Source organism: Trematosphaeria pertusa (genome assembly GCF_010094035.1).
Source record: "Trematosphaeria pertusa strain CBS 122368 unplaced genomic scaffold BU26scaffold_7, whole genome shotgun sequence".
NCBI classification, from domain to species: Eukaryota; Fungi; Ascomycota; class Dothideomycetes; order Pleosporales; family Trematosphaeriaceae; genus Trematosphaeria; species Trematosphaeria pertusa.
In genome coordinates this window covers 719,661-747,055 of record NW_022987218.1, presented here as the reverse complement: position 1 = coordinate 747,055, position 27,395 = coordinate 719,661, and the positions used below count along the sequence as shown (strand labels likewise).

The 27,395-nt window shown below is 54.2% G+C and overlaps 12 protein-coding genes across 12 annotated transcripts; 4 read left to right on the top strand and 8 right to left on the bottom strand.

Annotated features, from left to right (window-relative positions):
• The first annotated feature begins 681 nt into the window (after positions 1–681).
• Positions 682–1,622, top strand: BU26DRAFT_308747 (uncharacterized protein). The gene has a single exon (XM_033821888.1). The coding sequence runs from the start codon at positions 768–770 to the stop codon at positions 1,302–1,304; it is 537 nt and encodes a 178-aa protein (XP_033683906.1). The 5' UTR covers positions 682–767; the 3' UTR covers positions 1,305–1,622.
• Positions 1,623–2,064: 442 nt separating this feature from the next.
• Positions 2,065–2,825, top strand: BU26DRAFT_308753 (uncharacterized protein). The gene is made up of 2 exons (XM_033821889.1): positions 2,065–2,771; positions 2,824–2,825. The coding sequence occupies exon 1, from the start codon at positions 2,150–2,152 to the stop codon at positions 2,597–2,599; it is 450 nt and encodes a 149-aa protein (XP_033683905.1). The 5' UTR covers positions 2,065–2,149; the 3' UTR covers positions 2,600–2,771; positions 2,824–2,825.
• A 498-nt stretch (positions 2,826–3,323) lies between these two features.
• On the top strand, positions 3,324–4,686 carry BU26DRAFT_519098 (uncharacterized protein). Its single transcript, XM_033828972.1, has 2 exons — positions 3,324–3,604; positions 3,666–4,686. Exons 1-2 carry the CDS (start codon positions 3,497–3,499, stop codon positions 4,575–4,577), a joined length of 1,020 nt encoding a protein of 339 aa, XP_033683904.1. The 5' UTR covers positions 3,324–3,496; the 3' UTR covers positions 4,578–4,686.
• A 223-nt stretch (positions 4,687–4,909) lies between these two features.
• On the top strand, positions 4,910–5,818 carry BU26DRAFT_519097 (uncharacterized protein). Its single transcript, XM_033828971.1, has 2 exons — positions 4,910–5,194; positions 5,284–5,818. Exons 1-2 carry the CDS (start codon positions 4,962–4,964, stop codon positions 5,576–5,578), a joined length of 528 nt encoding a protein of 175 aa, XP_033683903.1. The 5' UTR covers positions 4,910–4,961; the 3' UTR covers positions 5,579–5,818.
• On the bottom strand, positions 5,573–11,057 carry BU26DRAFT_308707 (uncharacterized protein). Its single transcript, XM_033821887.1, has 7 exons — positions 10,799–11,057; positions 10,713–10,753; positions 9,957–10,665; positions 9,584–9,909; positions 9,276–9,528; positions 7,645–9,224; positions 5,573–7,595 (listed from the first exon to the last, which is right to left on the bottom strand). The coding sequence occupies exons 1-7, from the start codon at positions 10,958–10,960 to the stop codon at positions 5,879–5,881; spliced, it is 4,788 nt and encodes a 1,595-aa protein (XP_033683902.1). The 5' UTR covers positions 10,961–11,057; the 3' UTR covers positions 5,573–5,878.
• A 958-nt stretch (positions 11,058–12,015) lies between these two features.
• Positions 12,016–13,760, bottom strand: BU26DRAFT_519096 (ankyrin). The gene has a single exon (XM_033828970.1). The coding sequence runs from the start codon at positions 13,713–13,715 to the stop codon at positions 12,207–12,209; it is 1,509 nt and encodes a 502-aa protein (XP_033683901.1). The 5' UTR covers positions 13,716–13,760; the 3' UTR covers positions 12,016–12,206.
• A 256-nt stretch (positions 13,761–14,016) lies between these two features.
• BU26DRAFT_564588 (uncharacterized protein) lies at positions 14,017–15,120 on the bottom strand (the record flags this gene model as incomplete). Its single annotated transcript, XM_033833291.1, has 1 exon — positions 14,017–15,120. One exon carries the CDS (start codon positions 15,118–15,120, stop codon positions 14,017–14,019), a length of 1,104 nt encoding a protein of 367 aa, XP_033683900.1.
• Positions 15,121–15,758: 638 nt separating this feature from the next.
• Positions 15,759–16,616, bottom strand: BU26DRAFT_594620 (uncharacterized protein; the record flags this gene model as incomplete). Its single annotated transcript, XM_033834907.1, has 1 exon — positions 15,759–16,616. The coding sequence occupies one exon, from the start codon at positions 16,614–16,616 to the stop codon at positions 15,759–15,761; it is 858 nt and encodes a 285-aa protein (XP_033683899.1).
• Positions 16,617–17,088: 472 nt separating this feature from the next.
• BU26DRAFT_519095 (glycoside hydrolase family 79 protein) lies at positions 17,089–18,913 on the bottom strand. The gene is made up of 4 exons (XM_033828969.1): positions 18,695–18,913; positions 18,063–18,636; positions 17,949–18,008; positions 17,089–17,892 (listed from the first exon to the last, which is right to left on the bottom strand). Exons 1-4 carry the CDS (start codon positions 18,864–18,866, stop codon positions 17,118–17,120), a joined length of 1,581 nt encoding a protein of 526 aa, XP_033683898.1. The 5' UTR covers positions 18,867–18,913; the 3' UTR covers positions 17,089–17,117.
• A 1,918-nt stretch (positions 18,914–20,831) lies between these two features.
• Positions 20,832–22,502, bottom strand: BU26DRAFT_427602 (aldehyde dehydrogenase-like protein; the record flags this gene model as incomplete). Its single annotated transcript, XM_033823743.1, has 3 exons — positions 20,832–20,950; positions 21,010–22,379; positions 22,441–22,502. The coding sequence occupies 3 exons, from the start codon at positions 22,500–22,502 to the stop codon at positions 20,832–20,834; spliced, it is 1,551 nt and encodes a 516-aa protein (XP_033683897.1).
• Positions 22,503–23,428: 926 nt separating this feature from the next.
• BU26DRAFT_308614 (uncharacterized protein) lies at positions 23,429–24,500 on the bottom strand. The gene is made up of 3 exons (XM_033821885.1): positions 24,399–24,500; positions 23,855–24,205; positions 23,429–23,799 (listed from the first exon to the last, which is right to left on the bottom strand). The coding sequence occupies exons 2-3, from the start codon at positions 24,198–24,200 to the stop codon at positions 23,564–23,566; spliced, it is 582 nt and encodes a 193-aa protein (XP_033683896.1). The 5' UTR covers positions 24,201–24,205; positions 24,399–24,500; the 3' UTR covers positions 23,429–23,563.
• Positions 24,501–25,084: 584 nt separating this feature from the next.
• On the bottom strand, positions 25,085–27,387 carry BU26DRAFT_308571 (ankyrin). The gene has a single exon (XM_033821882.1). It carries the CDS (start codon positions 27,213–27,215, stop codon positions 25,167–25,169), a length of 2,049 nt encoding a protein of 682 aa, XP_033683895.1. The 5' UTR covers positions 27,216–27,387; the 3' UTR covers positions 25,085–25,166.
• Between the last annotated feature and the right edge of the window lie 8 nt (positions 27,388–27,395).

Below are 27,395 nucleotides of genomic sequence, written 5' to 3'. Positions count from 1 at the left end.
ACGGTAGTCTGGCTCATTCAGAGAAGCGTATTCGGTACGCGCTGTCTGAGCTCTCGAGACCCTTCTCAGGTACGAGGAGTGGTTTTTATTTCCAAAACTTTTTTCGTTCGCGAAGCATGGCTTCGCAACCTCGCCCAGACAAAGACAGGCGGAAGGCCCTGCGCGACGGTGTCACCAGAGGTGATACCCAGCCGCTGACCGACTTCGAGGAGCACTATGTCGCCAGGATCCAGTGGGGTAGCTACCGGCCAGGCGACAGTTACCGGCGGAGCCGTTCACCGGCCCGCAGGGGCACATCCTCCTACCGGCATTGGTCGCCTCCCAGGCGACGTTAAAAGGAAGATTATCGGCAGGCACCTCGATACCGTCGGCACGAAGACTGACCGGGACGTTCGCCATCGCCCCGTTCGTATAGGCGACGGGATGCCAGAGAGCGGGCGCCGCCATCGAGCTCAACTCGCCCACCGGCTCGAAATTCCTACCGGCCTGAGGTGCGACTTCACCGCGACGATTTGCTCAACGTATACTACGTCGACCGCCGCCCGCAGGCTGCATACTTCGCAGACTCAGTTATCCGCATGCTACTCGACATAAAATTGAGCAAGCCGAGAGATGTGTACTTCTTCACCGATTTCGCCGCGTGGAAAAATTTCCCTTCCATCATACCGTCGACGAGAGCGTGCAGGCTTTGAAGGAGTACATTGACCAAGCGAAGGGGAAAGGTATCGAACCGCAGGTGGGCTGGCCAGCGCCGCACGCGGCAGAGGATGTCAAACGAATATTCACAGTGTACAACCCCACGCCTGTCCATTGAGTGGGGTTTGAGATCAACGTACAGCCGCCTGCCATACGCATGTTCAATTCATGGAAGCGGAATAAAAAGTACGTATCTCTCACAGCCGCTTGCAAAGAGGGGCCACTCCTGCTCTCTCTCGCCAGCTTATGACCCGGATCTCCGCTCGCCGCTGCCGGACGCGATTGGAGAGTCAGTCTCCGTCGTAGAAGAGGACTGCCATCAGCAAGGGTCCATGAATATCGATTGCGGTCCGTTTTGCGTTTACAACCTGACGCAGCGCATTCATGACCTGCCCCTTACTACGCCTCGACTACCGACTGCCGATCTACGGCATGCTTTTGGCCAATGGCTGAGAGCACAGTGCGTGCGAGCGCTATACACTTGGCACAACCACGAGACGGCGGATTGTACCCTCCGCGGCCTGTTCAATGACCGTCAGCGCTTCCATTGCCAACCCGAGGCGCTCCATCTAGGAAGCGAGCCAACACGCTGCGGCCGACCGGCCTAGAAAATCAACCGAGCCTACCAAGTCTACTGAACCGAAGCCACCGGAAGCAAAGGCGGCAAGCCGTCTGCTATTGGAATATCCAGGACATGGCCAACAGATGCAGGAGGCCACTCTGGCGCGCCCAGGCTGAAGCTGGTGCTGAAGACACGTGGTGACCCATCTACAACTGGACGATCCGGGACATGATCGATTGCAGGCCCCGTGGACCGCCTTGACGAAATCTTCATGCGCCCCCGACCTCCTCCGTGAAAAGCTATTCAGACATTACTTCGATGCATATCAGTGTCAACTGGGTGGAAGATTATGCATTTTAGCCTCGGTCGTGGATATCGAAAATGTATGTCTTACCTAAAGGTGAAATGGTGGCGCCTACTAACCAGGTAGGAAACCTTCGGATACCCGCGCCTATGACAAGATCTTGCTTTGGTCGTATGGGAGCGTCAACGGAGGGGATCCCTCGTATATCACGAGGGAGCACGCAGCACATCATTGCGCGTGTGGGGCCGTTGACATTTGAACTTGTGCTTGGGAGTTTGTCGTGAGTTCGCAACTGATGACATATACCAAGGTACGGAGCTAACACGTCTAGCGCGATTACCAGCGGAAACCGACATGAACTATCGCAAAAGCCTCAACAAACTCCCTCCTCCAGCTATCCCTTTTGGGTGCGCTGAATTATATCCAAAAAGCACTTAGCGCAGTCATTTTCTTTCAGGATTGAACACATTTCCGGATAGCCTATGGACCAATCTCCCCATGTCATAAGACGACGAAGCAACCACTGGTTGCTTCGCGCAGCGCAATAATTTTGCCATGCTAGAAAAAGGTGCTCAGTTCACCTGTTCATGGCTGCGCCAAAACGGAACCCTCTGTGGTGCGCGAATGGAGAAATACGGTGCAAAAGACCGTGGAGCCCCTACAATATATGTTCATCCGTTCGCAAAGCACAAAGACCGCTCGAGAGCCATCGGAACACAAATGCATGCAACAATACACCTGCCTCTTCCTCGCACGGATTTTCGCGAAGCTTAGGCTCCTACCACTGCTATCGCTCCTCAATATCGGGAACCAACTTCGGATCATCACATTCCACGGATCATGCGATGCTGCGGTCTTTTCTCACAAATCTCTGGAAAAGAGGCCCCTTTGCAAGAGGTTATCAGTCGTCGAGAGTATCTCCATATCACCGCCGTTACTTGCTCCGCTTCTCTCGCGGAATTAAGCTCGATTCAAGCGACCTATCTTACAATGTCGCTGCGTGTCCTTCGGATCTCGGCCATATGGAACACAGCTAAAGGGAGACATGATACCAATGCCGAAAGGGAAAGCACACAACAATGAAAGTGGGTGGCACAGGAGTAGTCAGAGTGTCGGCCGATCTCAAGAGGAAAGGAAGGAGAGCAACACCAAAGGGCGGCACGGGGAAAATTGAAGAGGCAGGCAGAACGTAAGATGCTATGCGAGATTGTGGGTCTTCTACGTCCATCGCCGCATGAATCTACTGACTTTACCGCTGTAGATCAACCCCTCACCGATCTTGAAGCTTGTTACGGCTACGACCTCGTACCGCGATTCGCGATTCGCGTCCCTCGCAGAATGCATATACGGAGCGCCCCGCCTATCCGGCGTTATTGACAAGGGAGGGAGGGAGGGCTACACTTTTTGCTCAGAATGATTGCGTACAAAGCAATTATCTCATGACAATATGGATGACATGGACGACCTCTCCATATACGACGACATTGAATGGGCCGGAGTCGGAGGGGGTTGCACAATCGTGAGCGTGGGGGGTAGGAGCATCGAGAGAGCTAGGGGTCGGGAGATAGGATGAAGGGGGTTAGATTTAGGATGGGTTGAGATGCAAGTATTGAGAATTGAGATCATTGATTAAGAATACGAGAAATATGGCTATACATATCTCCCATAGTCACGTGATGCAGTAACCATATCCGGCAACAGATCTTCCGCTCGCTTATTGGCGGGATCTCGGGGCAAAGATGCCACGACCACCTGCTTCCTCCAACATCCAAAACTCTTCTCCAAGTTTGTATACGAGCAACCTGCCCGCACGAACCGTGACGTTTTCTTCTCGACTATCTCAAATTTCTATGAGCGCAGCCGCAAGGCGCTTGTCTGCCACTCTTTCCCACCTCTACCCCGCTCCGGTTTCGGTCCCCCCCACCAGCGTCAACATGGCGCAGAGGACGAAGGTCGTCGTGACACGGCAGCTCATCGATGAGGCCCAGAGACTATTGGATACGAATACAGATCTCGAGATCGTGCAATGGCACTCTTCAAATGTAGCAATTCCTCCCCAAGATGTGGTTTACCTAGGTACGCAGCGCTGACGAAATGACCCAGCCATGTGACCGATCATGGCTCCTCGAGCACGCGAAAGGCGCAACCGGCGTCCTCGTAATGCTCTCAGACAAAGTCGACGAGGAGCTTCTCCAAGCCGCAGGAGCCCAGCTCAAAGTCATCGCGTCGTTCTCCGTCGGCACCGATCACGTGGACCGCGAGGCGCTCAAGAAACGGAATATCCGGCTCGGCTACACGCCGACGTGCCTAACAGATGCCGTAGCCGACCTTACAGTCATGCTGATTCTGATGGCGCAACGAAGAGCTGGAGAGTCGATGGGCAAGGTGCTCGCTGGCGAATGGCCGCAGATGCCGTGGCATCCGTTGCTGATGACTGGGCCTCAGATCTCCCGCTCGACGGTTGGATTTCTGGGATTTGGGCGCATCGGACAGGCCACTCTGAAGAGACTGCTTCCATTTGGTATCAGCCGGGCGATATACCTTACCTCGAAGCCGGGAGAGCCCGTACAGGAAGACCATTTCGGCATCATCAAGGAGGCAGCTATCCCCATCGAGCCCGCAAAGAACTGGGAGCAGCTAGCCAGCGAAAGCGACATCGTGGTCGTTGGATGCGCACTCACACCAAGCACGAAGCATCTCGTGAGCACGGAGTTTTTCTCAAAGATGAAGAAGCGCGCAGTCATTGTCAACATCGCACGAGGGCCCATCATCGACACCAATGCCCTGGTCGAAGCACTAGCGCAGGAGAAAATATTCGGCGCGGGACTGGATGTCATCGAAAATGAACCCAACATCTCCGCCGATCATCCGCTGCTCAAGCAGCCGCGCTGCGTGCTGGTGCCGCACATTGGCTCCGCGACGATCGAGACGCGAGAGCAGATGGCGACGGAGTCGGTTAAGAATCTTCTCGCTGGTCTAAAGGATGAAGCCATGGTTAATGAGGTAGAATTGTAGACAAACTCTATGTACGGAACTCTTCCGCTATCTCATGTGTTACCGAATATATAAGGCATCATAACTGAAGAGCAGAAGGATTGGACGATCCTTTTGCCCAATATCATGCGTTCACATTAGAAACGGTGTTCTGTGCCGCCGCGCCCCCAACTCAGAAAACTACGCCTCTATGTAGTGTTTCAGAACAACCCGCGCCATGCGGCTCGAATTAATTTACTTGAGGCTGTGCAAGCCCATAGTGTTGGATGTTGCGGCAAAGCAGCTCGGCGGCGCTTAAACCTAATGCCCATAAAAAGCGCCTCTTCCCATCCAAAAAAAGCCTCCAGACGCCCCACGAAAACCAAACCAGTCGATTTCCTTCTTTCAATCCTGCTACAACTCGCGATGCACTCCATAGCAACCGCCCTCTTGCTCACCGCAGTCGCAGCAGGAAGCGTCATCCCAGCTCGACCCCACCAACAGCAACAACCCATCCTCGGGAACACCAACAACGCACATGACGACCAAATACCCGGAAACGCATCCTTCATGCATTGCAAGACCGCCGAAATACGCGACAATAACATCTTCCATATATCAAGACTGGACGCATATCCTTCGCCTTCAGACATTCTACCGTACGCACCCTCACACCTCGCATTCTCCACCACACGATTAAACCCCCCTTCCCCACTTCGCTTTCCAAGCTAACACGGGATGTTGATAGCGGAGACACGATAACGCTTACGCTTACCGGGAGATTCACAGACGGTGTTCCACGTAGATCTCTCGTCGCGACATTCCACACCTTCGGCGGCGACGGTAGCGACATCTGCGACAGTGTTACGCCGGTCGTAGAGCAAGAGGGCGAGGTAGTATTGCAGATGAAAGATCGAATTCCGTGGGGGACGCCGGTTGGACATTACGCTCTCGGGCACCTTGCAGCGACACCGAGATGGAACGATACGTTTTGCGTGGTTGGGGAGATTTTCGTGGGCGGGGAGCTGGATGGAAGTCCCTAAGGGACCTGGAATGAGTATGAGTTATTGAGTCGAAGGTTGCAACAGGCAGTTAGCTTCGGCTACGTCGATCTTGCAGGTCGAGAAGTTGCGCCTCAGAAAGCAGGCGGCAAAGCATGTATAACAAGATGATTATGGGATGAAGCGAATGAATTCTATTCCACGCCGCATCAAGCGGATCGTGGTTGATGGAAGTGTCGGTATAAACCAGTATTAAATACAAGAAATTCAAAACCCATGGTATCAATTTTTTTTCTTTCTTTAGAAACCGAGATGCATGTCCGAGGACCATTTGCATCCGCCTCAATGGGATGCATCGCCTCTCTTGCTCATCCCACCTGCTAGAGCACTAGCCTGCAGCCTGAACGCTCGGAGGTTGCTAGTGGTACTTATCGATCGCGTATGCATAACATCGGTGGGTGCAGACGTGTTAGGGTTCATAGCCTTCTGCGATGTGGACAATTGCATGGAGCGCATGCGATCCATCATCGGGGTCGCCCCGGTCGCGCTTTGTGGTGGTGATGGAAGCCCAGTGCCGCTTTGCTTCGCACGCGTGTTCATTCCTGTCATGAGAGCTGACATGGCGGCAGCGGGTGATACATGCGCCGGCGTATTGGGCATCGACGTGTCGGAAGTGGCGGTATTCCGGCGTTGGTGCATCATTCCGGGATGGTGATGCCCGTCGTTGACGGTATTGCGTCTGGCGAGGGGATTCCTCGCTGCTTTTGAGGTAGACGGGGATCGGCTGGGTGATTGACTGGAGGGCGGAGTAGGAAGGCCGTTGCTGAGTTGAGGCATCGAGCCATAGGTCTGCATTAGTTGCTCGAGGTTGATTGCTTGCGGCAGCTTACTCAGGCGGCGAATTGCGCGCTTGTTGTTGTCGATGAAAGTCGACATCGCTTTGAGTGCGTTAGTCTGATAGTGTTGCTCGTAGGCCGGTGCGCCACTCGGAGTGTTCATTGCCCTGACAGCATGCTGCTCGTTTAGACCCATCTGCCGGGGCGAGGAAATCGAGGCGTTGTCAAGCTGACGCTGGATCTGATTGATGACATGATCGAAGTCGACGCCTTCCGGAGCGCGGTGAGGTTGATGCATATGCGCGACGCTCATGGAAGAATCGCGGGTCAGGACGAAGAAAGAGCCATCCCAGATTTTGCGTTTGAGGATGTTCCAGCGCGCTCGAGCTGGGTTGCGCTCCATTTCCGGCTGGAATACTGAGTAGCGGGCGAGCTTAGTGTAGAAGCCCTCGAGACGATTCGCCATTCGTTCAAGAACCTGCATCAGGAAAGTAGAGAGGGCGGCAGTGCGTTGGGTTTCCGATTGTGCATCAAGATCCATGATAGTGTCGAAGGCATCCATGCCAGCGCATGCTTCTTCGCGAATAGCTTCAAGAAACTCCATGTCATATTGGACCGAGCGCTGAGCATATGCGATGATGCCCTTCTCATGGTGCCTGGCTGATTCGCTGTTGCAGGTAAACTGCCCGATCTGGGAAATTTCATTGGATGCGGTAACAGCATCAGTCGAGCCCTTGGCGCGAGCGATGATCCCGAGGACGTCCGGAAGCTTGGTTGGACCGGTAGAGGAAGAGGCATTCGCGAGGGTGAAAGAGAGCTTGAGGAACAGCTCTTGAAGTTTGGCACCGAACAGCGCGGAGAAGCCACCCTGGAGCAGGCGCGACTGATAGTGGTAGAACCTGCGGACACCGCCCATGTTGAACAAGTCACCTTGGAACCATACTATGGAGGACTCCATAATCATTCCGACTTCAAAATGTGACGCAACCACTTGTTCGGTTGCGACGCGAAGGTAGCTCTTCCAGAGCTCGTAGAGCATGCCGACTTCTTCCGAATGGTAGGAAGGCTTGGGCGTCATCTCGCCGATGTAGTACTTCGTCAGCAGTGACGACACCTCTGGATTATTGGTATGAGCCAGGAGGTCGAATGACTTGGAACAGTCAACACCGCCATTAGACTTGATGATGTTCGTGCCTCCTGGGTGCATAGGGCAGAAGTCGGTCCTGGAAGCGTTAGCAAGGGGTATTAGGGAGAGCCACTTGTTGGACTTACACGTCGTAGACCTTCCCATGCACACCGATCCACACGCGAGAATTAGGTGTGTGGCCGGTATGCATCGCAAGATGCGATAGAGGAATGGTGGGCTGGTTGCATGGGAGTGGCTTGGGTGTCATGAACACGTCGAGCATGAAGCGTTTCTCGGCAAAGGCGGTGTTGAGGATTGTCTCGGCAGTCTCCATCGTCGGAGATCGGTGATTGTAGAGGGCCTTGCGGATGCCGGCCATGACGGAGTCGAAGACACCTACAGATCCACAGACGTATAAATAACCGCCAATGCCACCTTGCTTCTTTGACATAACCAGGTCGCAGATGGTCTGTCCTTGTTCCACGATGAGACCGTCAATATATCGCGGCGGTATCTCTCGCTCGATCAAGTCTCTTGACACTGGGTCATACACAAGGCCTCGCGAGTCGCGGGAAAAGGCTGTGTGGACCTCCATCAAGCCTTCGTTGACGTATTGACGGAGCTCGGCTTCATAGCAGAACTTCTCACGCGACTGGACTCCCAGGTAGAGGATGGTCTTTCCCCAGGCGCGACCGCAACGGGATTGCCAAAAGCTCCGGAAAGGGGCAATGCCGCTCCCGCCGGCAAACATTACAACAGGGGAGGTATCATCAAAAGGGAGCTGGAACGCGAAGGGCCGCGATACGCCGATGAGAAGTTCCTCGTCGTCGACGACGTCCATTTCTTCGCCTACAGGCGGATTGAGAAAGCCACTGCTGACTCCATTGCGCGTGACTTTCATGTTGCCAGCGAAGGTAGAACAAAGATCGTATTCGGATCGCGAGATGGTAAGATCGACTGTGCTCGGCAGAAGTTCGTCGGAGCAGGTGGAGATGCTGTACGTCCTTGGAACTTCAACCGGGATAAGGTCTGCAAGCCATGAAAGATTGCCGGACAAGTCGAAGGCTTGATCCCAAACCCGGGCCGAGGTGTCCTTGACGGCTGACTGGAGCAGATCCCCCAGAGAAGCCCGAACAGGCCACTCGGTAGTGGCAAGCACCTGGAGGACCGCGTTTGATGAAGCCCGGAGCATAGTGTGCAGCTTTGTCGCGAGCACCTTTGTGATTGGCGCTAGATGGCCTTTGCGAAGGATATCGATGACGGTCAGCTGGGGTCTTTGGGTGCGTGACACCGAGCCGAGGTGCTCAGCATACCGCGACCAGGTGCGATCGAGCATTACCGGTTCCTCAAGCATAGAATCAAGGCCCAGCGCTGCAGCTACCTTGGCGCACTCTGTCCAGCTGTTCATCGGCATTACAGCGAGTCGATCCCCAGGCTGAAAAGTGATACCTGACTCTTGAATATCGAGCGTGATCATCGCGATAGAGCGCTTCGGATCCGAATCAACAAAGTTCCTGCTCAATACGCGTCCACGATATCTCATCTCCTCGAATGTGCCGCGCATTTCGTGGGGTTGGGTTTCGAAGTTGCCACGGAATGGTTCCAATCGCTCCTTCATAGATTCCGAGAACTCCTTGTGCGTCTGCTCCCAAGGCCGCATAGCATCGGCCGCTCCGGATGCACCATTCGTCTCGGTTCTTCCAGTCTTGCCCGCACATTCCAGGAGCTACAGGCAGGTCAGCTTACTCAAAAGCATGCGAGAGTGATAGACACATACCCCAAAGACCTTGTATCGATGAACGCCCATGAAGCCGCGCTCGCCCGTATAAGCTTCCACTACTCCATCCAGAACGCCGATTAGCCTCGGATCACCAGAAGCCTTAACGTATTCCGGAATTTGGTAATGGTACTCGATGGCAGCGATGAATGCTCGGAGGTTAGACGGAAGCCACGCCCGAAGATGTACTCCTTCGGCCCCGAGGAAGCAGTCGTACTTCTTGCGACCGAGGAAGGCGTCCATGACAAGGTATCTAAAGAACGTACACAGTCAGCAGGCGATCAAACTCAGGGTTAGGCGGCTCGTACGGAGGAAATTGAAGACCAGACGTTGCCGGACAACGCTTGGACAACGGCGCCGAGAACTTTGCCCAGCGAACCCACTCAGCTGGAGAGACGTAGTTCTCCCCAGAGCGATTGTTGGGAGAAATAGTGTTGAAAGCGGTAGGCATGCGTTCGAGGATCTCTTTCAAGCGAATGAGTTCTCGAAGCAGACCCTCGTTGTTCCTGTTCATGACATGCTCCTGGCAAGCCGCGATGGCATCTGGGCCATGTTGGAAGCTGGCCGAGGTGTCGGCGCATCCTTTCAAGAAGGCGTTCTCAGCGCTATCGCCAAACATTCCCCAACGCAGGCGCTTTTTTCATGTCAGCTCTCATCCAGCAATTGAAGTGGGCAACGTACTGTATTGTCGAAGCGCCCGACGTATGGATATCTAGAAAGAGGGTCGATATAGTCCACGTTGAAAGAGGACTGATCAAAGAACGTGAGATGGGGAATTGACCGGCCCATCCGGATGCAGATCTGGACATAGGGAAGCCCGATGCTGCGAGGGATGCCTTTGACTTCATCGCCGAGATCGTCGCTCATCTCGACCCCTGCGAGCCTAAGAGGCTTTGCCGAGACGTTGATCCCTTCGTTGCCATCATGTCTCTCTTCGTACCTGTAGATGGAGCACAGCATGCCCAACGCGACGAGCGCTGCCCACAGCGCCTTATCAGGAATGGCATCAGCAGTGCCCTCCACGATGGGAAGCGCTGCGACAGCCTCTCGAACGCGACCTCTTGCGACGCAGCCGGGCATTCTTTCGCAAAGGTCCATCCAGACTCTACCAGGAGAATTTCGTAGCGCACCTGGAGCTTCGCTAGTATCAGGAGGCTGAAACCCATACTCTGTGCTGAGGTAGCCATCACGCCAGCCGGTGACCGGTCCGATCTCCTCTGCTCGCAGGATGACCTGGCGTGCAGGCGCCCCGAGTGCGACAGCAAGCAAGTCTCGCTCCTCCACGTTGAGCTTGTCAAGGCTCTTCACGCCCTTGGCATTCTGGATCTCTGCAATCTCAGCCATGGAAGGCACACTAGAATAGAGCAGTTCATTGATAGCCCTGCGTTCTCTGCCTAGTGTTAGCAAATAATATGTAGATCGGATAATGAGCGAGACCTTTGGCGGAGAAAATCCTCTACGTTGACGTTTGGTGGGATCTACTTCGTGTTAGTTGGCGCAGATATGAACCTAGAAGAACTTACTCCAAAAGCGGTATGAACGTCCCCAGGCTGCGCGAAACCGGAGAAAGTACATCCACGAGGTCCCATGCGACTGCCTCTCTTGCTCCCAGCAACCGAGCCCACCGGACAGACTCCTCCTGCTGAGTTAGATACCGGGCATCGTTCAGACATTCTTGAAGACATTTTCGATTAAAGCTCCCCTTTGGGATACCTGCCCTCGGGAGGAGTAGTTGGCAATAGAAGACCTCCGGGGTCAGAATACAAAGAGTCCGTCAAGGATGGAGAATGAAAAGAACGACGAACAGAGAAATGAAGGTGAGGTGCAGAAATCAAGCTGCCGGACACTGCATCGTGGGTAGGAAGCGACGTGCTGGACATTACCCATTTGAGGGGATTAGCCAAAAAGGCGCACTGGGCAAGGCTGGCGTGATTAGATCCCAGCGCAGAGGGACCGACATCGTCACGACCGGCAGAACCAAGCGCGGAAGCTCAGGTACGGTCTTGGCTGGAACAAGAGACAGTTTTGATGGTGGCGCTTGACGTTGTGACAGGCCCGCCGGAGGTCTGCCGCATCTTGGCATGGAAGCTGTGGAGTAGCGGGAAGTTTTGGCCGGGAAGGACCTGACTGCGCAGTTTAACGCCTCGAACTTATTTCATTCTCTGCAGAGACCGGAGAGGTGAGAACCGCCGCTAGATAGTTGTTTCTTCCATCAGTTGGGCAGGGTAGGCGCACTAGGCCGCCTTATCAGATCCGACAAGGCAGCTCCACGCACGTTGGAGAGCCACATCGAGAGGCTCTGGCAAAGGAGGCGGCGAAAGCCGTCCTCAGGTCGGTGGAGGGAGACGTAGGTGTACGCGTCGTCGTCCAGGCATCGTCTGGCGCGTCATGATTCGTTTCCGGCCCGTGCACCAGCGCCTTCCCTCATCTGGAATAGCTCGAAACGCTTTTCCTCAACACCATCGCAACCACATCGCACAACACCGCAAGCATCGCGATGCATTACCCAATACGAACACCACAAGTGCCGCCGTCCGGCTCGGCATGCCGCGTTGCCTACAATGCGCCACTCCGCATGCGTCTTTCGCCTAACCACTCGCGCCTCAGGCACCAAACAACCCTCCATGGCTCCTTTTCAACCTTGTCAACCCGTACATAGTTTCTAAGGTCCAATGGGATGTGAATCCTCCTGCGCAGGTTTCCACGCGCGCGGCTGTGGGGTATGTCCATTTGGGGTTGTACGTACGATGTTTGATGTGCTTCGAGACACCGCCAAGAACGTACAGGTATGCCAATTCCAATTCCCCACAGAGACGCCTCAGAAAACGCTTTTTCCGGCCTCAATCCTGGAAGTTTCTCCAGCATCAGCCACCAATGCCTCGCATGGTCGCCCGTCGCGTTCAGAAGTCGTCCCGCCATCAAGCACCTTTCTCACAGCTGCAGTGTCTTCCACTTCCCCTTCTTGCGGCCTGCCGCCTTCACAGCGCTGGACTCTGTAGGGGAAAGGACCAAATCACTGTCATCCTGTGCGGGAGATGCCTCGCGCCGCTGAAAGTTTATCCAGGCGTCCGACGAAGCATTCTTGGCGTGCTGCGCGCGAGAGCTTAGAGGCGGAAATTTTTCCGTTTTGGGTCTTGGACGTTTTGCTTCGGTCATCTCCGGTGGCCTGGATCGTGAGGCTCTAGCAGCCTGACGTTTGCATTGTTGCAGCTTCTGGAAGTCGGCCCAGGGCTGCGACGACTGGCCTGCACTCGGAAATGCACCACCCAATGGCGGAAAAGGATCAGCGACCGTAGCTGGCAATTTCGTGTTCGACTTGTCTCTCCCCCTTTCGTTGGCGTGAGCATCCAATGATGCCACCAGGCGCTGGGTAGCTTCAGCCGACCAAACAGCCTCTTGCGGTAGGGAATTCTCCGGATCTAAGGGCTCGCCGTATAAGTAAGTAAGATTGGCTTGTCTATTGTACGCACCCGCGAGGGCCTCCAGGGTAGCTGTTGCGCACGTCGTTACACTGTGAGAGACAGCATCATTGCTGGTCGCGTTTCCATGAGCGTGTAGGGTGTCGTTCAAGGGGGGAAAGGACTCCGTATCGCTGAAGCCAGATATACTTCCGTCGCCGTGTCTCCTCTTGAACGGTTTTTGAAGCGCACAGGCCGTTCTTCCGAAAATATAGCGCACCCGTGGATCACTGTGTGCCACTCCTATCTCCTTGATGCCCTCGTCTGGGTCCAGCCCGTACGCGAATAATAAGCGAAGAATCTCCAACGCATCGCCATCCAGCCGTCGCCTGTAGTGATCGCCTACCCTCAAAAGCTCCCCAACGTACTCAAATCCTCCATTGCATCCCTCCCAGTTAGGATCCACCCCTCGCTCTAGAAGATATCTTACTGTACCCACTAGTTTGTTGTTGCAGGCCAGGTGCAAAGGCGATTCTCTACAGATCGTAACACCACCGTCGAGTTTCGTCATCTGCCCCATCAATATGCGAGCGATTGGCTCATTCTTTTTCTCCAAGGCTAGTTGAAGCGTCGTTCGACCTCGCGCGGTTATCGTTCGTGCTCCGGCAGCCGTGAGGATCTTCACAAGGCGTAGGTTCTCGGTCCGGACTGCGCAATGTAAAGGAGTCTCTTCTTGCTCAAATATGCCGAAGAGGCGGTGGATGTCCCGTCGGGTTTCGAGCTTCGCTTTAAGCCTAACTAGTCTGCAGACCACCTCCACGCGGTTGTTCCGCACCGCCCACAGCAAGGCAGTGCTGTATTCATATTTGATATTGTACTGGAGGAGAAAGTCGCCGAGGGCCGCTCGCAGTCTGCGATTGACGCGTACGAGGCTGGAAATGTCGTGTGGCCGGTCTAGAAATTCCGCAATGAGGAGGAAGAGTTCGTTTGGCAGGCTTAGAAGACCCTGCGAATCGGGTGTCTGTAAGCCAGGAAGCGCCATTCCAGTCTGGACTAATGGCCGCCCAAGACTTAGGATAGAGAGTTGTGAAGTCTTACGCTGGTGCCTGTCTGCTGGTGTCGCACAGGTTGCGGGGTAGACATGCTGTGCCTCTTCGCTTAAGTATCGGCCTCTGCCCAGTCGCTTTACGACCTGTTCGATTGGCCTCGACAATGCGATCAGGAACCAACGAACTTCAACTCGATGCAAGAATCGGCGTGACAGTTCGATACATCTATTGCAAAGGCTTGCTATCGCAAGCCAGATTAGAGCAAACTACAACACCTCCTATCCCTAGTAAGTCCTAACCTCCCCAACCTAACTTCTCCAGCCCGAAATACTTCTCAACCAACCGTTTCGCCTCTCCATCCGCATCTTCCACCTCACCCTCAATTGCTCCCTTCACACCTTCCTCCAGAACCCTCCTTTTCTTGTCGTAGTGGTTCCATGCAGCGCCCGTCACTTCCCTGCCCCAGTTCCTGACTGCCTCTCTCGACCATAAGATCCGTGCAACAGCTCTCTGAGCCTCTTCGCCAAACATAGGCTCTCCTGAGTCGTCCAAGACGCGATCCTCTTCCGCTGGCCATACTTCAAGATTCGAGTCGGACCAGTCGTCTACAAGGCTGCCATTCGGCCTTGACGAGGTTGTCGAGAGATTGGCTCGTCGTCTCTGTCGTTTGAGCTTCGCAATGTATTTGAGTTCTTTGAGGGATTTCCTGGCCTGGCTGATAGTTGGAGGCTCACTTCCTGGTCGGTTGATCGCGGGACGCATGGAGCGCCCGCTCGTGTGCGCGATGCCGATGCGCAGATATTCTTCGCTGCTGAGTTCCACCCGCTTCCCTGCCGTCTTTGCTCCACTGGTGCCAGCCTGGTTGCCGCTGGTGGGCATGTCGTTGACCTGCGTATTCGTCTGGTCAAGCCCGGCAGTTCCAGCTTTGCTCCCCGCAATAGTGGGTTCGTCGTTTCCGAGCTCGCCGCCTCCATCTTGCTTTGCTCCAGTTGCTTCAGAACTGTCATCCTCCACTTCCGCGTTGTTTGATTGCAGGTCGCTGTCTTGCTCATCATCCATCGGCTCATCCTTCTCCTCGTCTTCATCGCCTTGGGCTGCCGCAGCTGGAACCGCCGGAGGTTGAGCCGCCACAGGTTGAGCTGGTGCAGGTTGAGCGGGTGCAGGTTGACGCCCCATCCTCTCCCACCTCCTTCTCTCCCTCGCAATCGCCGCCCCAAGCTTCATCTTATACGCCTTCGTCGACATCCGCCGACCGCGCAGTGCCGATATCCGGGCCTCAGACCATCCCGCCTGGCTTCTCAGCACTTCTTCCATCGCTGTGTGTGATGCTGATCTAGCCCAGGTGTCCGGGGCCCAGTTTTTCATGAGTTGAAGATAATCAGGTGGCCTCGGGGGCATGATTGCAGTGTCTTCTCACGAACAATGCGTCTTGTGAACTGGAAGAGAAAGAAGGAAAGGAGCAGGCTTTGCATATATTTATGCTTGGACAAGGTTTGCTCAGGACATGACAAGAGATCAGTGGAAGCTTCTTTGTTCATCATGCATGGTGAGAGTAGGTTCAGCGCCGCCTTGTCTCGACTTTCCGAGAAGATACGCGAATCTGCCCCTAGATGTCGAGATAGGGTATGGCTGCGAGATCGATATTCAGATACTCTCCTCGGCAGATGTCTGCCTGCCCCGCAGCCCGTCGTCAATAAGAGAATCATTCCATTCGAACACTATCTCGCTACAAATACGGCGCGGATGGAGGAAGAGGGCTTGGATGTGTCTTTCAGATCGTAGGGAGGCATCAATCATGCGAGGTGAATTCTCAGCCGAATTTCTAGAAAGATTCAGTGCTTACAACGTTGCATACTATTGCGGAAGTTGATCCCTACACACAAGACCATAAACACCGATACCCCGGGGACGAAAGACTAGAAACAACCAAGTCCGTCTATCCCATCTCTAAGACCAATACACCAGACTTCCAACACGATCACCTGATTCAATCAAACCTGTGTCACCAGCCTCCACACCCCACATTTTCTATCCCCTCAAAACCCAAAGTACTTCTCCACTAGTCTCTTTGCCACCCTCTCAGGATCCTTGACTCCTCCCCTTAACGCCTCGCAGACTCCCTCCTCTAGCAAATGCCTCGCGTCTCGATAATAGCCCCGAGCACCAACCACAGAGTCCCAGCTAAACCCTCCTCTCTTCTTCAACCTCGGCACTGCTTCTATCCAGTACAACGCTGAGTTAGCAGCGTCTTGTGCGTTTCTCCCGAACACCGGATTCCTCGCAGAGTCAGACCAATCATCGTCAACCGATTGTGGGGGCTGGGATGTTGCCCCTTGATGTACTGGTCGTTTCAGCTCGAGCTCGGCGCGGTATTTCATAGCCTGGAGCTCCCTATCTGCATCCTTCAAGGAAAGTGGCGCGATGGGTTGCTTGTCGTTGCTCGGTGTGGGCTCGACCGGCTCAGTACGGTCATATTCCACTCGCGCATTATTCACTTGCTCGTCTGCCACTTCCTGGTCCTCCTTTTCCACATCGTACGTAGCCTCATCCTCGAGTTGGGCTTCTTCAATTTCGTCGTCATCGTCAACCTCGTCGTCATCGTCAACCTCGTCGTCATCGTCAATTTCGTCTTCGTCGTCATCATCAGCAGTTTTGAGTGGCGCATCGTCTCCGTAAGCTAGCGTCTCGCCCATCAAAACCATATGCAGTATCTTGATCCTCAATTTGACAATGGTGTCCGCAAGAGTGTCCTTCTTGGCGCGTGCCAACGTAGCATACGTCGCGTTGTTGACCCACGGTCGGATGATTGCCCGCATCTGCCTCTTGTTCGCTCTGCTCTTCCAGCTGCTCTTGACCCACGGCTTATCGAGACTGTGATTGTATCCTTCGACCATGATGGTTCCTGCGGTTCGAGGCACCAGAGTGTGATGTGAAAAGTGGCTCGCTCAACTGCAGAAATGGCGGAACTTATATATTCGTCCTCAAAAAGAGCAAGCATCATGCGCGAGTGGTGGAAACAGCTGAGCTCGTCATGTGGAAGCAGCGCAAACAACCAGAAGTTTGTGGCTGACCTAACCGCGTGCGTTGGGCTCTCTAGAGCATGAGTTTAGGAAACTCGCCTCATTGTATGTTGGAAGTGCCTGCGCTCTTTGAAGCAAGCCGGTGCTCTATGATACAGTGGAGTACACATGTAAGGATTTCGTTTGAAGAAGTGCAGCGCTCAAAGGAAGCCGTCCGTCGAATTCCTCACATTGGCGGGAAGAGGTCCCGGATGAAGATTCCCGATCTCGACTCTTGTCGCAAGCCAGCCAACACAGGAAGAAAGAGAAGTTCGAAATGAAGAAGTCTAACATAATTTACAATACACTACACTATATCGTACCTCTCTTCTTCCATTAGTTCCTGACTATCTCCACTAGTACAGCCTCCGACGCCCCAACCGTCAGATTCCTAACCGGAGCTCCATTTCTCACATCAATCACAACCGGCTTCGGTCCACTTTGATACTCCTTCCCATCGCCCTCTGCCGTCCACCGCTTACCCGCCCACGTGATGTTATGATCCGGTGTCCCATTCGATGCCGTCAATGTCGACACCCGCACACTGCTCACATCATTGCCCAAACCGCCTAGCGCAATATTCCTCTTTGGTCGGTCCTCTAGCGTCGCGTTCGTCTCGTTCCAAAAGTGGAGGTTCAGCACTGCGACCTTCGCCAACTTCCCGCCGCTAAACCCTGCGTACCCAGCAATATTCTCATGGCCCTGTGTCGAAAGCGCTTGGATCTGCAAATCCTCGCCCTCACCAATGAACTCCGCGCCCGCCACCAGCCCATAAAAACTCCCGTGCACCTCTTTCCCCTTCGCGGGCTTCCACGCCGAAATCTTAAACCCTGTCGCCATCTGCATGCTGACCCTGTTGATCCCCATGCTCATGCCGTACAGCAGGAAGTCGAAGGTCCACAGGGCTGAGCCTAGCGAGTTATATAGGTCCTGACTTTCGGAGTTGGCGTTGCTGGAGCTGACGACGGTGCCGACTTCGCCGAGAATGAAGGGCGTGTTGCGGTTCTTGGTGAAGTTGAGGTTGCGGCGGAACTTGGTTTCGAGGACGTTGACTGTGTTGGCGTGAGCGATGGGGTAGTCGGTTACGCTTCCCTTGGCATCGGTTTGATAGCTTGGGTGGGAGGTTAGCGAAGCGGATTGCATGGAAGAGGAGCGAGAGGGACGCACTAGTGCTGGGAAATCGTCTTGATATATCCGTCTTGCTTCAGTTGATCCCAGAAGTCAGCACTGAAACGGGTTAGCAAAGAGCTCGTAGACGTGGAGCTTGGCCTGGGGATCTACAAAGTCCAATCATCCACTTTATACCCCGACGAAAGCGCAAGCGTCTGAAACCAGTCTTTCCGCCCGCTGTTCTTCAACGCCTGTACATTATCCGTAAGATTCTTCGCGTACGTCGTCCACTGTCTCGAATAGTCCGACGCATTCCAGCCAGACGGCCGATCATTAGTGGCGCAGGGTGGATTAGGGAAACTGGTATACAGATTCGGTTCATTGCCGATTTCCACGGCGTCAAGCTGGCTAGTCTTGCTCGGCATCGCGTTGATACATGCATTCGCAAACTCGATTCCATTCGTCTTGTTTAGCCGCGCTAATGGGACGTCGATGGTGTACCGTGTGAAAGAAGAGTTGAGGTTTCCAAATGTCTTTTCGACCCACGGCTTTCCGAGCGTGACTTGCGTGTGTAGCCGGCAGTCCTTTCCTTGAGGGGTTTTCTTCCAGGTCTCGTTGAATGATGGATCGTAGATGCTGCTATCCATGGAGGTGCCACCGACGCGAATGTGGATGGGGGCGTTGCCGGTGCGGTCGGCGAGGAGGGAAAGAAGGTAGTTTGAGAATTGATTGGGAGTGTCGGTGCCTGCAAAAAGCGGGTTAGTGCCATGCGCAGACCACATGCTGGGAAGACGGAGAGTTACCTGTATAGTCTGGGAAGCTCTTCATTTCAATCCCAAAGCCAATGTAGCCTTTGTAGACTGCTTGAGCATTGGAAGCATCGGATGGTAAGGTCCAGCGGACTGGAGAGGTCGCATCTTGCCCGGCTATCGCTTGGGCAAGAGCGAGGAGATATGCAATACGAAAATTTGTCATTTTTCCTTCGCAATGCGGATTATAGGAGCTGTCCCATAAGGGTTGTAGTGCAAGTCTCCTTTATAACTGCTCTGTCCCCTGCAGGCAATTTCGCAGTGCGGTGGGCTGAGACTTCAGGCGCGCTGCCATTATGATCAAAGATACGCAACCTGACTGCTCGTGGTGGTACGCTAGCCACTTGACGTCATGGCATTTTCCGGTTCCTATGCTGATCCGCTTCGGCGTCCAGAGCGACGATCCGGCATACGGTGGCGCGTAGCCTAAAATAGCAGCCTCGTGGGTGGCCTTACTTTCCTTAATAGCAGCAGAATATGTACTCTAGACATAAACGGCTAGTGGTGGTTGATGCACCCTGCTTAATGGCAGTATAGATACGGACAAGACTGCAAGGTACCGTTCAGGCCCTACAAATAGAGGGACTGTCCAGTAAGGAGGTTTAACGCACCGTGCAAACGTTTCGCGGAGTGGAGAACTCTTTGCATCCACTGTACTGATGATTCCATCTGTTGTGCCTAACCCACCAACACCGCAACGATACCTAGCGAAAATCCGAGAGCTTAGTGAGAGACTATGCTCCATTAGCCACCCGTGGCCGAAATACGAAAACCGAAATTCTTCCCGCCATATCCCTCCAATTTATCTCTCGCTCTCCAACTCGTAACACCACAATCGCCCTAAGACCCCTTGGCAGGGTCATCCTCAGTCTGAGAAGAAGCATCCTGAACCTGCGCAGGTTCCGTCTGTACAGCCTGGTCCTGCGTGTTCGATCCTGACGCATTTGGAATAGTGGCAGCCTGCGCCGGAGCTGTCGGAGCTGCGGTGGACGGAGTAGGAACGACCTGAGCCTGCCCACCGGAAACACCACCACCGCCACCTTGTCCTCCGGTAGCCTGGGTTGTCGCGCCTTGGCCAGCCGTACCTTGGACACCTTGAGCACCTTGGACACCTTGAGCACCTTGGACACCTTGAATGCCGCCGGCAGCCTGGCCTCCTCCGGCTTGACCTCCTCCAGCTTGACCTCCTCCACCGCCAGCTCCTCCACCGCCAGCTCCTCCACCACCAGTACCTCCTGCTGCTTGACCTCCCCCACCACCAGGCGGCAAACTCCGCTTGACTTCCATAATCCTCTCCGCAATCTCGAAATTATTGCCACTGGTCTCCCTCAGAGTCTGCAACTCAGCAGCCGGCACATGCGGCTCCAGCAGCTCAAGCATCCTCCATTTCGGGCACCTGCTCTTCCAGGTAGAAGGGCTCCACCACTTCTTCGCGAGCGTGATGTCGGAGTAGTCGGTCATTCGTGTGATTTGCCGTGTCGAAAGATAGGTTGATGGATGGATGCGCTTCGTGAGAGTGTGCGCGGAATTGAGTTGGACTTGTTCTTGGACTGAGACTGATTGAGGGTTTAATATACTCAAATAAAAAAGGTTTGCCACAATGCAGATCCCAATCAATCCAGTTGTATATGGTATTGGAGCGTGACGCTCAAGCTAGGTTTGCGTTCTAGTCATCCAAGTGCTCCAGAGAGTGTGCTAGACAAACATGGTCCGGACGGTGCTTGCTTCGATAACTGCAATCAGCAAACCACTTCGGGAGCACATGATATTACCAAAGCTGATAGTTTGTCCCAGGATAGAACTTGTTTAGACTCATGCGTACCTAGCGAGGGTTTGAGAGTTCCACGAGAAGATCCGATGGCTGAGAGTCTGTCCGCCGCTTCCAAGGTTCCGCGATTTTGTCTGTTGCTAGGATTAGCATCGGGAATGTGCGGTCTTGGATGAACCCCGTACAACGGAATGTTTGATGAACGGTACTTTTATGATGAGATGGGATGCGGTAAGCTTTCTCCGTTCGGTGGTAGAGTAAGGCCAGAAGTTATACTATTGTCCGAGTCACTCACTAAGATTTGTGTCTCGCACGACCTGCCAACGGCGAGCTACCAGAGCTCCTTATCCGTCCATGCCATCTCTACCCATACCTCACCTCGCCCGCGCCCTCTCTGAACCAGTCATCGCTCGCAAGCGCCTCCTCCGTAGGTGCATAGTTGATAATTGTGCTCTTCGTCGTCGTATACGCGCGGTACGCATCTACCCTCTCCATTAGCTCCTCTCCCACCTCCCTAGAACTGGAAATGCAAAAAACTCACCAACGCCGTTCTCGCTCCCCACGCCAGAGCTCTTGATCCCGCCCCACGGGCTACTCGGGTCATTCCGGTGATGCGTATTCACCCAGCAGATCCCCGCCTCGATCGCCTCGCTGACTCTATACGCCTGGCTCAAGTCCTGGGTCCAAATCGCCGCCCCAAGCCCGAACTCACTGTCGTTTGCTAACCGCAACGCCTCTTCTTCTGTGTCAAATCCTACTACTACGATGACTGGGCCAAATGCTTCTTCCCGCCAGATCCTTGTATCCACTATCTTCTTATCGGTGTTGTCGGTCAAGATGGTAGGCGGATAGAAGTAACCCTTGGAGAAATCCGCGCCGTCGAGGGAGGATGTGCCAATCATGCGTTGCCCGCCCGTAACGACTGTTACGCCGGCATCCACCGCGTCGTCGACGAGGGTGCGTACGTTGACGAGCTGCTTCGCGGAGATGAGCGGACCCATCATGGAGTCCGGGTTCTTGGGCGACCCCATACGGCGCTCGATGCTCTGCGCCTTGCCCTTCAGTCTCTTGAGGACGTCTTCAAGAATGCTGTTCTGCACGATGATCCTCGTAGCAGCCACACACGTCTGCCCGCTCGCGATGAAGCTCCCGAACACAATCCCGTTAACGGCGGCGTCGATATCCGCCTTCTCGAACACGATGAGCGGTGCCTTACCACCGAGCTCCGCCGTAAAATGCGCAAGATTAGCACCCGCAATCGCCCCAATAGCCCGGCCGGCCGGCGTGCCCCCCGTAACATCCACCTTCTTGATCAACGGATGACTCACCAGCGCCTTCCCCGTCGTCGCCCCATCGCCCGGCACAACACTAAACACACCATCCGGCACGCCCGCCTCCTGCATCAACTCCCCAAACTCCAAGCTCGTCAACGGCGTAAGCTCGCTCGGCTTCAGCACCACGCAATTCCCCGCCGCCAGCGCAGGAGCAATCTTCTTCACCGCAATCAACAGCGGATGATTAAACGGAGTGATCTGCGCGACGACACCCAGCGGCACGCGATCAATCCAGTTGTGCAGCTTGCCCATCGTGGGCAGCACCGCGCGCTCCTCGGTGCGGGCCAGCGCGGCGTAGTACTTAAACCACTTCACCAGCGTCGGAACCTGCGCATTCATCTCGCGGATCGCACGCCCCGTCTGGCGGACTTCGAGTTCGATCAGCCGTGGGAGATTCTTCGTAAGCAGATTCGCGACCCTCTCCAGCGCGTCCGCGCGCACGTGCCGCGGAGCTTTGGACCAGACGCCCGACTGGAAAACTTCGTGGGCGTGTTTGACGACTCCGTCGATGTCCTCGGCGGATGCCGCATGGCAGTACGCAAAGATCTCTCCTGTCGCGGGGTCCTCAATGGGGAGTCTGAAGCCATATCAGTTCTCTATGGTTCTTGGATGACGAATTGAGGGGCTCGCTGACTGACTGCTCCGCCCTGCCGTCCTTTTCGCATCCTCCTACCCACATCTTGTACGTTGACTTAGCCATGAGATTGAAGTTAGCGCATCGGTTGATGCAGTTGATATTCTCAGGATGGAATTGGTTGGAGGTTTGGTGTAAATTTTGGAATCGCGGAGATCGGCCGAGGTTAGCTCTGAGAGCTGTGGGTGGCGCCTTGGCACGATAATCCACCATCAACGAATGGCGAGAAAGGCAGAATCGAAAGGAGCTTCTAAGGTCTACTATGCAGCTAACTGGATCCTGAATAACCTTTGAAAACTTGAGGGAGGCGTAAGCCCGTAGCTCATCCCTATTACGGCTTAGTGGGCAGAGAGAATAGTCACGTGATAATCGCAGAGAACATAAAGGGAACTTAGAACCTCCATTTGCTCTTATGCTTAGGTGCTAGAATCCCAAGGCTGGAGGATCCATTCTCCAAAGGGGAGGCTAGCCTACATTCATCACGCATGACCACGAGCCGATGACGACTCATCCATGTTCACAATCCTGACCTTCGTGGCACTAGCCACCGCAGGGCTCAACCCCGAGTAATGTTACTTCGTTCAAATCCTGATCCCTCTTACACTGCAGAGCTTACAGCCCGTACACCCGCTGTCCCCGAGGCAACGCATCCTGGCTATCAATCAGGCGGTGCACGGAGAATCTGGAGGGACGGAAGCGTGCTTTGGGCATTCCGTTGCGGTTCTTCGAACGGTCATTGAAACAGAGGCTGGTCGTGACGACGTTCGAATCAGTGATTGGACACTCTGTAGGTGCAACGGCGTTCATCGTGCTGATGTCTGATTTCCAGTCCGAATCCGCCCGTGCTTTGGATGTCATGGAACCGGGTAGTGGCAGGAATGAATGCCGAGTTCTGCCACCTTCGGCTTCCCCAGGGATGAATGTTGCGAGTGCGCATGTCCATCATTCGGAGGGGGGACGGTGGGTCCATGCTCGTCTTTGGTGTGGTTGATGGCCTTCAAGGCGCCGGTTCAACGTTCCTTTTATCATTGGGAAGCCACTTAGTCGTCCTCATGGATCCTACGCTCTTCCCATCCACCGTCTCCGAGCCCGTCCAGTCACACATTACATTACCGTCGACGACCGCTTCAAAATCCCGAATCATACGTGAACTCGTCTCCCCCAATGCCACCAGGAACAAGAATAGACTGCATAGCCGCATACTCTTGTTGTTTCCGCACCGCCTGTTCATCAACGATTGCTTGCTTCAACGTATCGGTCTCGTACTGCGCCTCGATGTATCCCCGCGCAACCATGTGCGACGCCGGCATGATTTTGGTATATTGATTTATGGCGCTCATATACTGGAGTCGATAATACCAATCTGAGACAGGGTAAAGTTAGCAATGCTCAGATGAGTCGCCGGAGGGGGAACTTGCAGCTCAAGAACGTAGGCATATCTTGATCGCCTGTGACGCGGGTTTTGTAGCGGTCTTCATCAAGGTCCGAGTTCGTGACCATGCCTCTCTTTACCGCAACATAGTCATAGGACATTAGAAGTTCGGGGTCGAGCGTCCATGGATAGTAGCCGCGGATTGAGTCCCATATAGACTTGAGGTATTCGTCCGGCTGTTCGAGGACCCCATCAGGCCTGTATCCACCCATGAACTTGATCAGAACATCGGCGAGTTCGTTCACCAGGGCATGCCCAAGAAGCGACAAAGCCACGCGCCGAGTAAGATAAGTGAAGGGTCCATGCCCTCCAGCTCTGATGAAGGCCGTCATGCTCACTAAAGATGGCAGTACAATTAGCGAGTATCCAAAAAGCCAGGGTACAAATGCTAAATGTTAGACAAATTCTAACTTCCACCCCTGGCTCGCTGAAGGCATAGCACAAGCACATCCTATATAGGAAAGAAAGGTCTTGCTTACTGCCTACAAGTTAGTATAGGCAGTCTACTGGTTGTATCGGGGCATTAGTACCTGTAACTTTTGTAGAAGACAGCTAGACCCCATCCTTCTTGAAGCTCCATCATCAATGCCTTGCGTCTATTCTCGTCTGTTGTCGGGGCTAGTGGGGCCACTGTCTCCAACACCTTAGCATCAAAGCCAGCGTTCCGTACTACTTCCGCTAGCCTCTCCGGCGGCATCAAGGCATCGTGATCGACTACGGCGCGGTTAGCGAGAAATGATATGCCAACGCGCTGTACTCCCGGCTCGTCTCTGAAAGCGCGCTTAATCGTTAGCGCGGAATCCTCGCTTGTCATGCCCTCAAGGATAAGGGTGCTCGTTAAAGTGAGTACGGCCATGGGTCCCTTGTTAGCATTGCTTCTGGCCGGTGTGCCGGAGTACGGCGTATCCTTCTTCTCCTTGTCTTTCAAGAGATTGCGAAACAATCGTCGGCCTTTCTTGATACTGGATTGATCGATAGGCATCCTAGGCTGAACTTGGCCGTGCGTCATCCCCGCTAAGCACATAAAGCATTCAACCAACCGTACGGTGACTGGTGCATTATGGCTCCAGACCGCCCGCTCGAGCGCGGTAAAGTCATCCTTGTCTTTCTTCAGTGGGTCTGCCCCACGAATCATTATCTGCAATGCGAGCTGCGCGGAAGGCGACTTTTCCACCTCGGATACATTGGTCGGCTCTCCTGCTCTGGCGCAGCCGTGCAGCGGATATCCTCCATCTCTCCCGGCCCGATCTAGATCAATATTGTGGGCCACGAGCGCCTATGATAGCGGTATGATTAGTTTATGCCTTTGCGAGGGGGGTGAGGGGGTTTACTTCGGCTAACTCAAAATCTTCCTCCCGAATGGCTTTTGTAAGTGAATACTCTAGTAACGGGCTTTGACGGCCTTCGTTGGGATCCGCACCTTTCTCGAGGAGCTTCTTGATCAGAGCAGTGTGCTTCGTCCGGACATACATGGGTGCCTCAAGTAAAAAGGCGAGAGGGGTTCGCTTGTCGGAATCCATATAGCTAGGATTGGCTCCCGCGTCCAACAGCGCGTCGGCACATGCGCGGGCTCCAGTGCTTCTCTCATCGTTCTCGATAAGTGTAGTTGTCGCAATGAGCAACGGGGTGCCTTGTGAGCTCTCCAGGTTTACGTCATGCTCGAGCTTGATGCACAAATCCAGGACATCGATGTTGCCGTATAGACAGGCCTCGTGGATGGTCGAGTAGCCGCTGGCGGTGGCTGACTTTGGATTAGCACCAAAAGAGATGAGAATCTCTGCGACTTCGCCGGAAGCCATTTGAGCAGCTACGGATAATGCCGTGTTCATATTGATGAGGTTAGGTATGGTCTTCATGTGTAGAGCTTCGAGGTTGGCAGTGACCAGCTTGGGCGCATCTGCTATGATCGCAGCTTCGAGCAGTTTGTATCGTGATTCGGTTGGCGAATACGGTAATAATGCTTTGAACACTTCCAGCTGCAGGTCGCTTGTCACTAAGTCAATGGGGGCATTTCCTGCTAGGCACCTCCTGTTAGGGAGGCCCTGATCTTTGTTGATAAGCTTCCTGATATCGTACGTTGAAGAGAAGCCAGACTTGATGATCCGATGTAGCGCTGTGAGGCCATCTTTGTCCGCGACCGCCACGTCGACGTCTGTATTTTCGAGCATCCAATCGAGCAGGTCGCCGTCATGGCGATCGATGGCCATAAACAAGGGCGTCCGATCCACGGCGTGGCCCTGATATTGATAGTTGATGCTCGAACCAATTCGCATGGCGAGTTCAAGCATCTCGATGGCCGCAGTGAGATCGCGGCCACTTCGGCAGGCCCCACTCATGCAGATAAACATCAACTCTGCCAGGTTTTCTTCCGTTAGCGTGCCCTGTGCTCGGCCACCGTCCATGGCTTTAACGATAGCCCTGCACAGAAGAGGATGAAGATTCTTGGCTGCGGGTTTGAGGATATCCCACTTTTGAGGCTCACGACCGGCATATCGATAGTAATCCAGAAGGACGGTGATGGTCGCTTCAGCCGCTGACTGCATGTGGCAACCATGGATCAGGGCTCTCTGCAGGTTCGCAGCAGGAAGTGTCCTTTGCAATCCATCGAGGAGGCGCAGAAGAGCGGTTGCTGGAAAACCGCATGTCACGAGGTGCTCCAGCAATAGCTCGAGAATGTCGGCCATATGTAAGCAGAAGGCGACGGCAAGTGCAGACCCAGCCTGACCTTCTTGCCCCGCAACTGGGAGCCCGAGAAGCGGATCGGCGCCAAGTTGGAGCAGTGCCTTTACAGACTTCTTGCAATGAACAAATACGGCAAAAGCGAGTGGGGTACCAGAGAGCTGAATAGGCAATTGTGGGTCGAGATTTATCGGAGACGCGAACGGCACCACGTGGTTAATAGCTGATGGAACATGTATTTTGTCGTCAATATCCCCGGGGAAGACGAACCCGTCGCGCTCGTTGGTGAGCCTGAATGCAATGTTCTGAAGGTCTTCTGGGGGGTACATGAACAACCAGTGTAAAGGAGTACTGCCATCGGCGTCAGGAAGAGCTGCGCTAGCACCCTTATCAAGCAACAGGTGAGTGGTGTCCGTAATTCCGAATTTGGACACTAGCGTTAGGCTGGTGTTGCCGTGCTCGTACAGAATATCGATATCGTGTATTCCAGACGAAAGGCGCTCTGTGAATCGCTCCACAGAAAGCTGTTCCAGATCAGCGTCGCGGAAACCGACTGTACTGTCCTCCACCTCTAGGAGAGTAGACCCAAACCTTGCCATGAACGCGCGCCGATTGCCGGACAAGTAGTGCTCGAGGCATGCATCGTGGGTTCGCAAGAAGGGATTCATCTTAAGCGACTGAAGCACGGGGAGATATAGTTTGGCGAGTCTCAAGCCCTTCTCCCCAGCCTTTTCAAACCAATGTAGGGCCTCAATCGCGTCATGGGCCACCCCGAACCCGGTAGCGTGGGCGAAACCGAGCTGAAAGCAGGCGCGAGCGGTGAGAATGGAGTCACCGGGCTCATTCGC